At 44.7% G+C, this 9,842-nt stretch overlaps 1 protein-coding gene across 1 annotated transcript; it reads right to left on the bottom strand.

Annotated features, from left to right (window-relative positions):
- Positions 1–226: 226 nt before the first annotated feature.
- LOC110508002 (SLIT and NTRK-like protein 3) lies at positions 227–9,005 on the bottom strand. The gene is made up of 3 exons (XM_021588440.3): positions 8,321–9,005; positions 7,693–7,781; positions 227–6,208 (listed from the first exon to the last, which is right to left on the bottom strand). Exon 3 carries the CDS (start codon positions 6,156–6,158, stop codon positions 3,453–3,455), a length of 2,706 nt encoding a protein of 901 aa, XP_021444115.1. The 5' UTR covers positions 6,159–6,208; positions 7,693–7,781; positions 8,321–9,005; the 3' UTR covers positions 227–3,452.
- Positions 9,006–9,842: the final 837 nt, after the last annotated feature.

Here is a 9,842-nt window from a genome sequence, read left to right as displayed (position 1 = left end):
ATGAACCCTCCTCGTCCTACAGCCTAGATGTAGTTTCTCCATGAATACAGAGAATGGCTTTACAAAGTCATGATGAACCCTTCTCGTCCTACAGCCTAGATGTAGTTTCTCCATGAATACAGAGCATGGCTTTACAAAGTCATGATGAACCCTTCTCGTCCTACAGCCTAGATGTAGTTTCTCCATGAATACAGAGAATGGCTTTACAAAAGATATGAGATATGAGTAGGATAACAATAGGATTTATTAGAATATAATCAACAAGCGCATGTGTGGCCGGAACCAAACAGAGAATCAATTAAGCCCCAAATAACATGAATGAAAATAGTGGGCCCTGTCACCTTACTGAATCACAGAAATATCAAGGTGGATCATTATGGAACCCTACGTATCGTTTATAATAGAATAATTCAGGTTTGTTTAAATCAAACAGAGTGCATGCAGAAAAGTGCTGACCTCAATCAGTCTGGTTGGGGAGGAGGAATGGGGATGGAGGGGTGGGGTGGGGTAGACAAACTAAATATTATAGACCTTCGCCTAATGTGATGCTACAGTGCTAATAATGAAGGCCTGCTCATTGTGTATACTCATTTGATGTGTGTGTGTGTGTGTGTGTGTGTGTGTGTGTGTGTGTGTGTGTGTGTGTGTGTGTGTATGTGTGTGTGTGTGTGTGTGTGTGTGTGTTTTTGTTAGAGACCGATTGTCAAATGGGGTGACAGTGACTGTGATAGAAACATATATACGTAGTTTTGTGCTCCTGATGACAAATAAATAATAAATTAAATTACACATGGACATGACATTCCTTTCAACATTAATATCTCTTCAAGATCACTCAACTTTCCTGCAAAATGCAACATCTCCTTATCTGTCTAAATTACCTCCTTCTCTGGCTCCGCCCCCAACCAACAAGTAACATCTTAAAGGTCCAATACAACCTCTCCTTATCTGTCTAAATTACCTCCTTTTCTGGCTCCGCCCCCAACCAACAAGTAACGTCTTAAAGGTCCAATACAACCTCTCCTTATCTGTCTAAATTACCTCCTTTTCTGGCTCCGCCCCCAACCAACAAGTAACGTCTTAAAGGTCCAATGCAGCCATTTTTATCTCAACATCAAATCAATTCTGGGTAACAATTAAGTACCTTACTGTGACTATTTTCAAGTAAAATGGTCAATAAGAAACAAAAATAAGAAACAACAAAAAAATAACAAAGTCCTCGATCAGGAATTTTGCTAGAATTGTCTGGGAGTGGTCTGAGATGGGAGGGGAACAGAGAAAAATAGCTCTTATTGGCAGGGAGGTTCGGAACACTCTTTATTATTCGTCTATTTACCACCTGATGATGTCACCAGGCAGACCAAAACTCCATCCCACCCGAAAAGGGTGAAATTTCAGGCGTTCTTTTACAACAGCTCTTAAACTAAAAGTGCATTATTATAATATTCACAATCATACAGTGTTATTCCAACCTCATAGAGTGGAAATATATGTATAAAACATATTGAAATCCGTTTTTGACTGCACTGGGCCTTTACATGATATGGAACTTCAAATTATCAATTGGTTTGAGTTGAATGACATTGCTTGAAACCCATTTCCCTGTCACGTGGGTTCTCCCTATTTAAGGCCATTCAAAAATACATGATCGATATAGAACATCCTTTACATAACAATAACCATTATATTACCTGCACGGGATTAATAAAAAGTCCTCAGATTCTACTGATCTCATTAATAATACAAAGCAAACGTAATGTTCTCTGATGATTATTGTATTTAAATTTGAACAAATATAATGGACCATATTTAATAATGTTCAGGCCTAGTGTTTAATTTGGTAGTGGATTAAATGTATTGCAGTCTAATGATAGGAGAACAGTCTGGCAAAAGTTTTCTAACAAACCAGCAGTACAGTTATTGAACTGGCAATCTGAGTGTCCCTCTGTCGCCCTCGTGTGGACAATATCTGTAATGTCATTCTGCAGCGAATGAGCATCAAGTGCGCACTGGAGAGTATGTCTCTCGTTCAGACTCGCGGCCTTTCTAGATAATTCGTTGAACATTCATATGAAAACTGTAGCAAGAAAATGGGAACACAATGGTGCATTTATATCACCCATCGGACAAAACTTGATTCATTCATTGGGCCATTTTCAATTCTGCATCTCCCAATGATGTATCCCCCTCTTTCTCTCATTTGTATCACCAGCTACACTCATAGTTGCACGCCTTCCCGACTCGAGCCTACTTTAAGTAGGCTACCATTGCAGAGTAGTAGCGGAATTCACATATCCTTGCCAACAACAGCACAACTAAAAATGTAATCAAGCCACTAGAAATGTCAATGTATCATTCTGCAATGCACAGACAGACACAGCACAGTATAGCGCTATACCAAACACATTACCTCTACGTTGTTCACAAACGTTCCGTGGTAGCACCCTTTTCATTTCAGAGTTTTTATTAAGAAGGCTATACCAGACGCATATTCACTATACATTGATTTAACATTACCTTTACAATAAAATGTTCACTGAAATTACAGAATAAATATATGCAGATATTTTCTTCAAATCTTTGTGAGAGAGAAAACATTAAAAGTGCCTCCTACAAAGCCGGTAGTGTCGATGAGATAATCCGAAGCATTGTTCTTAAGAAAGTGCGTGAAATTCCAGAAAACCTTGAGCGTCATCATATAATATATTCACAAATGTTATTTTCATCCTTGGGTGAGTACGTCCTTGAGAATTGCACCCAGATATAGATAGTAGTCCTCTTTAATAATAATAATAATAATGATACTAATATATAAAATGAAATAGAACACTGAACCATAATGTGTTACAGTATCGCTATTAACACGTGACTGATAGTTCTGAGCAAATCCCTCACCGCTGCAATGGGAGCGAGTGCATGCAGCAAACTGCAAATTCATCCATTTTTATTTTTTTATTTATTTCCTACAAACTTCATGTGCACGGAACCCGGGCGTTGATATATCCACGTAAAAGACAGAGAGACAGAAACATGAGCCCAACGGACACGGAGAGATCCTGCTCCAGCTCCTCTCGCGCACGGGGTTACTCCACTCCACCTTTTGAGATCGTATGAAGGGCTCGATTTGATGGGGTATATTTTCGGATGTTGTGATTCTCCCGGTGCCTCTCTTTCTTGGTCTCTCACCCTCCTTGGTATATAGACCAATCTGTTCCATATAAAAATAAGGGTTGATAACATTGCTGGCTACTCTGAAAAAAGGCACTTCATTGAATATCTGAGAATGGCCTTTCCTCCAAAGCGATTTTGGTGGGAAAACGTTTAGTAATATACTTTTTAATTTTAATATCATGCTGCTTTTTTGTTTCGTTTTTGTCCGTGATTTTGTTCCGTTTGGGTTATGGAAAAGTGAGAGTGTGTCTTTGTATGTAGCCTATGCTATTCTCTGTGTGTTAGAACCGATATGATTTCTCCAGTACTTCGAGGTAATCCGGCTTTGTTTGGAGTTTGGCTCTTAACTCAAGATAATCGCTTTGGGATGGGTCAGGGAAGCAGCCTTTACCCGCTGTGAACAGCAACGTCTCCTTGAGACGTGCGTCCTGTTGTAGGTCCGGGTATTGCATACCGGGTGGGTGTGCGTGTGCGACGTGCATATCCTTTAGTTTCGGGACCGTTCCATACAGACAGTCTACGAAGCCAACAGTCGGCTTGGGTCTCTGGCTGTCAATCACGGTGGGACACAGTCCGCCGTTCTCGTGAAATCCTGATTTATCCCCTGTATTGTGGTTTACCGTGACGATAGTGTTGAGCTGTGAGTTAGACATGGCTAGGGTCCATTCTCTCTCCTTCTCTAAGAGGGTTCGGTAATTACTGTTGTTCTCTTTTGTTTCTGCAAACTGCTCCCCTATCTCCCCCTCTCGGGGCTTGTAAATGGGGTTGTTGCACATCTGCGTCACAGGGTGAGGAATGTAATCATAGACGTGACCGTGACTGTGTGTGTGGCCAACGTGACCATGAGTGTGTGAATGTGTATGTGTGTGTCCGCTGGGTGGCTTTTCTGGTGAGCCTACGCTTCCACTGCTGGTCTGTCTCGGCGGATCCTCAAATATCCTGCACTGCATCTGGATTCCTGTCAGATCCACCTCAGAGCGTTTCCGGAAGGGCAGCTTCTTCCTTCTCCGCAGGACGAAGGCGAAGAGGCCCGCGGCCACGAAAACCGCTGAGATGAACAGAACGAGAAGACTGAGGATGAGGACTGATAGAGGCACCGGCCCCCTCCCCACAGCCTCCCCCAGACCAGAGCTACCGGTGGTCATGTCATCAGAGGGGAGGAGAGCTGGGGAGGGTCCGGATGAGAATTTCATCTCTGGACAGATGATCTCAGCATCCAGCGACCTCAGATCCTTCCCAAAGGCAAAATCAGGAGTCTTACAGATGACATCACTAACCATGATGACAGTAGACAGCTTCTCCATCCAGATTTTGAGGGGGATGATGTCACAGGAGCAGTCCCAGGGGTTCTGATGAAGGTCCACCTGGACGATGGAATGCAGGTGTTCTAGAACACCACGCACGGGCAGGGACAGGAAGTAGTTATTGCGGAGGTTGAGTCGAGCCAGGCTTGTACCTGCGAAGGCGTCGGTGGGGAGGGTGCGGAGGAGGTTATCATTGAGGAAAACAAGCTGAAGGCTGGGCATGAGAGAGAATGACGCCGGCTGTATCTCACGAATCACGTTATACTCAAAATAAAGATAACTCAACGTCTGTAAGCCCCGGAACATACCGGGGGTTAGCCTCTCAATGTCGTTCCCATTCAGATACAAACTCTTCAGGTTGGGAAGGTTGATAAACGCCCCTTCCTGGACATACGATATCCGGTTATTCCCCAAGTGTAGTAAATCCAAACTGGAAAAGTTCCAGAAATCAGACCGGTAGATTTTCTGTATTAGATTCCCGCTCAGGTAAAGTTTCTTGGCATTTAGGGGCCTGGGCAGGAGCTCTGAGATATTATGAAAGCCCTTCTCTTTACAGTTGACCGTTAGCCCCAGGTCGTTGATATGGAGGTTGCAGATACATCCAGAAGGGCAGACGATGGGGATGGGGGGGCGGGTCTGGTAGCCAGCTATGGGGGGCTGGTTCTGGCCGGGGTAGAGACTACGAGGGGTGGGAGGGTTTTTGGTGGGCCTGGGCCGCTTGGTGGGTTTGACATGTCTCTCTTTGTACTCCACAGACGACGCCGTGTTGTGGAACGAAGACAGCATGGAGGAAGGTTTCGTTGGCCACGTGTTCTCGTTGTTAAACGGAGACCGGGGGATTCCCAGTTTGACCTCGATTTCCACGTCTGAAAGTAACGGACAGAGCTCACTGCGTTTGATCTCTCGTAAATCTTTCCCGTGCAAGTGGAAGGGGTACTCGCAGGTGATCTCTCCTACCAGTGCTGTGTAGGGAACGCGTTCCAACCATGTTTTTAGCTGAACTATATCACACTCACAGATCCATGGATTCTCCTCTAGCTGAATCTCCATCAGGCTCCGCCCCACATATTCCAACGTGCCCTTATATGGTAATGTCTTTAACCGGTTTCCCCTCAGGTCCAGGTGTGTTAGTGACACCGACCTGAATAGGTAGCAGGGCAGGACTGGTATCAGATTGTCATTTAGAATGAGCACTCTGAGTTTGTGGAGGTGCCTGAACGCTCCACTCTCTATCCTCTTGATGACATTATAGTCTGCCTGCAGGTATTCCAAGCTTTCCAGACCCAGGAAGGTGTCATTACGGAAAACCTCTAGTTTGTTCTCATGCAGGAACAGCCGTTTCAGAATTCCCAATCCGTTAAATGCTCCGGCGTGGATGTCCTGAAGTGCATTATTCCCCAGATTAATGGATACGGCGTTGTTGAGGTGAAGAAAACTGTTGAAGTACAGCTTCCTCATGGAGTTCCTCTGCAGGTTGAGTTTGAAGGGCCGTGTCCATATCTGGGAGATCTGACTGACGTTCGTAAATCCTTTGCTGTCGCAGTGGACGTGAAATACGCCCTCTTTGACTTGGCAGTAGCAGGGCTCGAAGCAGGGCTCGTCGATCTCCTCCGAGTCCTCCAGCAGTGGGATTGGGGTGGTCCATCCTAAGGCTATGGTGCTCAGCAAGGTAACCCACAGCATCCTTACTGAGACCTGATGAAGTCACGGCTATGGCAAGCCACTTCACAGCACTGCAACAGTAGAGAAGAGAGAGAGAGAGAGGGGAGATGGGAAAGGGGGCACACAAATACACACACACAATCACACACATCACACACAAATACACACACACAATCACACACATCACACACAAAGGGTAAGCGGGTGAAGAGTGAGAAAAAGAGAGGAGAGAAATATAGAGAGATATTAAATTATGGAAGGTGCGCATGGAAATGAAAGAATACAATGACATTGGCTTATTAATGTAGCCGACTCACTGTTTAGCTCATTACACACCAACCTAAAAATTAGAATAATAATAATACACCTCCCCTATTAGACCCTTGTTAAGGTCACCATATTTCACAACACCGAGGATCTACCACTAGCCTAAGGTTAAAATAAATCAAACTCAAAGATGCTTATCTCAATGAATAAATGAAGGCAACAGCAGGTGGCCGTGAAGAATGGAGAGGAGAGGAGAGGTGATCTCTCTGTATTTATTACATAACATAGCCAACCTCTCCCGGTAAATCAGACACCGGGAGTTCGCTGTGTTGTTGTGAAAATTAATGACGGTGCAGGTTTCGCCAGATTAATCATACCATAGCGTGAGCTATACCCCGTTAACCGAGGGACTGGACAAGGACTGAGCTGTCACCATGGCTCAAGTTACGGACCAGAGAGGACTAGAGGACGTTTGGGCATTATGCCTTATTTGTCAGATCGGCACTGGACCCTTTCTAATCAAAACATCAAAGTAACAACAGATCCCATATTGTTGTCTTAGGGGCAGCGGTTTGAGAACCAATTGACTGCAGACTGTTCATAGCCTACCCAAATCAGATATATTTAGCCTAACCTCCATATGTAAATATAATATCAGATTTCAGAACAACTAGATGAACGTTAGATGACATCAGCTGCTAAAGGGACAGAGAGAGAAATACAAAGTAACTCTGAGAGGTTCTGTTGGCAAGCGCTACTCTCCTCTCCCACGCAGCACGCCGCCTGCCTGTATGGATCTGTCGTCTCCCCGCCCGTGAATTCCCTTAGCCCCCGGTCCTTATGGTCATTGTAAGATAAAAAAAAAGTTGTCATTTTTTAGGGCACTTCACCTATGAAACGATTCCCTTTACCGTTGTCTCCGCTCGCGTTAAAACTGCACACGCGCAAGCACACACACACACATACAGACCGCGATGAATAGTGCACTTTGTATGTTCCCAGTGCTCTGCCTCCACCATTTGACTTGTATTTCAAATCTATGCGCTGTCCGTGGTTCTGAAATCCCATGGAAAACACATAAAACTCCCGCGGCCGCTGTCCATTAAACCGGTGGTACTGAAATAAAACACAATTCCCAAAACACTCAAAAGAGAGAATCATCGATATCCAGTCAGTCCGAACGCATTCTCCCCGAATCTTTCCCGTCGTTTAGCATTTCTGCGTCCCACAGCTGGTGGTAAATGGTTATGTTCCCAGGGTATCAGCTGTTATATCCCGGGGTACCTACTCAGTTTAAGGGGATCTGACTTCACATCTCCTGCGTGTGAGGTGCCCTTGTGGCGGGGAAGGTGAGATATCCCGGTCTTCCGTTACGGGCTGTTGAGAGACGGAGAGGAGAGAGGCAAAGGAAGATATGCATAGGAATGAGTCTCACACATTCACATAGCATAACGCAATCAAACCCTGCACATAGACCAAACCACAAGCTGTTAACACAGGGTAGCTGTATCCATGAAGGGACCTAGGTTATGGAAACGATAGTCTACAAGGAAAAAATAAGGAAATGACAAATAAGGAAATTGACAATATATCTGTTGAATCTTAAAGAATTGGCAAACCTGAATAATAGTAGAAACTGGGGAATATAAAATGTATAGAAAAAACACCTATATAGATACGAAGAGAAGCTGCTGAAACGCATGCCAAGAGGACTGCAGTTGCTTTCGTCGTGACATCGTCTCGAAACCGTTGAATATGGTAAACAAATTCCCATTGATCAGATAGGATACCCAGATTCCTCTGTTCCGTTCTCATTATCAACGAGTGCTTTCCTTCCCCTTCCACGTCAGAGGCTTAGCTATATGCAACACACATAAGCATTAACACACACGTAGATGCACACACGCACCACTCACCTTACTTTGGCACTGCAATTTAACAGCATTCGGGAAAAAAACGCCACTAGTTTAAATATTGTTGAATCTCTCTCTCTCTCTCTCTCTCTCTCTCTCTCTCTATCTCCTCTTCCTCTCTTCCTACGATATTTTCCCGTTGAGCTCTCTCTCTCTCTTTCTTTCTCTCTCTCTGTCCCTCGCTCTCTCTCTCTCCTCCCGCTCTGGCAGGAGAGAGAGAAAATGAAGACGTGATTGGAATACAATGTTCTCTATTTTTTCAATCCACTTTGCTTATGATGCAGGTCCTCAGCTTGCTTGCTTCTCTCGACGAACGTTCAACAGTGCAGCCAGGCAAAATTGCACTCTCCTTTTGGCTTAAACTTCCCAGCACTGTCCGATGCGCTAACCCTCTGTGGATCACAGCAAAGACTCTTTCTCGGTCGGCTCTTCTTTAGAGATCACGGGAATGAGTTTAAAGTGAAGAGAGAGGGAGCGAATGGCGAGAGAGGGGGAATAACGAGGGAAAGATGGAAGGGACGTTGCCGTTGGTTCTGGATGGTGTCGGCGGTGCTCAGAGAAAGAAGGAGGAGCGCGCGCTGACTGTCGCAATGGGAGCGCGGGTCAGGGAACTCTCTTTTTCTCTCTGTTGGAAAGGAGAGAGGCGCGTGCGTTCGTGTGTGCACCCGGGGAGGGTGGTTCTGTATACACACACACACACACACACACACACACACACACACACACACACACACACACACACACACACACACACACACACACACAGTGGAGGGTTTTCGTGTCTATGGCTACTATATAACTTCAATATGTTGACTTCATACACAGTTCATACTACAGTTTATCTTGTGTCTTTTTGGGTGGAAGCACATGACACAACTAAACTTGACTTTCTCTCTCTCTCTCTCTCTGTCTCTCTTTCTCTCTCTCTCTCTCTCTCTCTCTCTCTCTCTCTCTCTCTCTCTCTCTCTCTCTCTCTCTCTCTCTCTCTCTCTCTCTCTCTCTGTCTCTCTCCCTCTCTGTGAATAGAAAGGAATGTAGGCATAGACTCCTGACAGTCTCTCTCATTTCGATCTCGCTGCAGCAGGTACCTCGTGGCGAGAGGAAAAGAACCTCTCATATTCTGTTCCTTGCCTTTCCTCGCGTAGCCTCCAGCGGGCAATACAACCCCGCACGAGAGCCAGGGCCACATCACATCGCATGATCTACTTTGTTCGTTCACCTCGACATGACCATGATCCAGACAAACATCAATTTTCTTGTTTTGTTATTCAGCTTTTTTCGAACAATATTTTATGGTTACACCTTTGACATCTAAAGTAAATAGTGTATTCTAGGCCTGCATCCCTTTGTTCGTGGCCTGTTCAGGATTGAACTATTCTTGTGAAATGTTGGATTATAACTGATATCACCGTTCCATTATCCTATGTGAAAGGAAGGGATTTTCTCTTATTGTTTTCATGCATAGTATCAGAGCTTAGTTTAGAGTCTATGGGAATTGTACTGTGGCAGCATGAGTCAGGTGATT

This window comes from Oncorhynchus mykiss, chromosome 27, assembly GCF_057628025.1.
Source record: "Oncorhynchus mykiss isolate SJ-2025 chromosome 27, ASM5762802v1, whole genome shotgun sequence".
NCBI lineage: Eukaryota > Metazoa > Chordata > Actinopteri > Salmoniformes > Salmonidae > Oncorhynchus > Oncorhynchus mykiss.
This window is presented reverse-complemented; position numbering and strand designations above follow the sequence as displayed.

Coding starts and splice junctions, on each gene's coding strand:
- LOC110508002 (XM_021588440.3), bottom strand. CDS start 6,158: ATGCTGTGGGTTACCTTGCTGAGCACCATAGCCTTAGGATGGACCACC.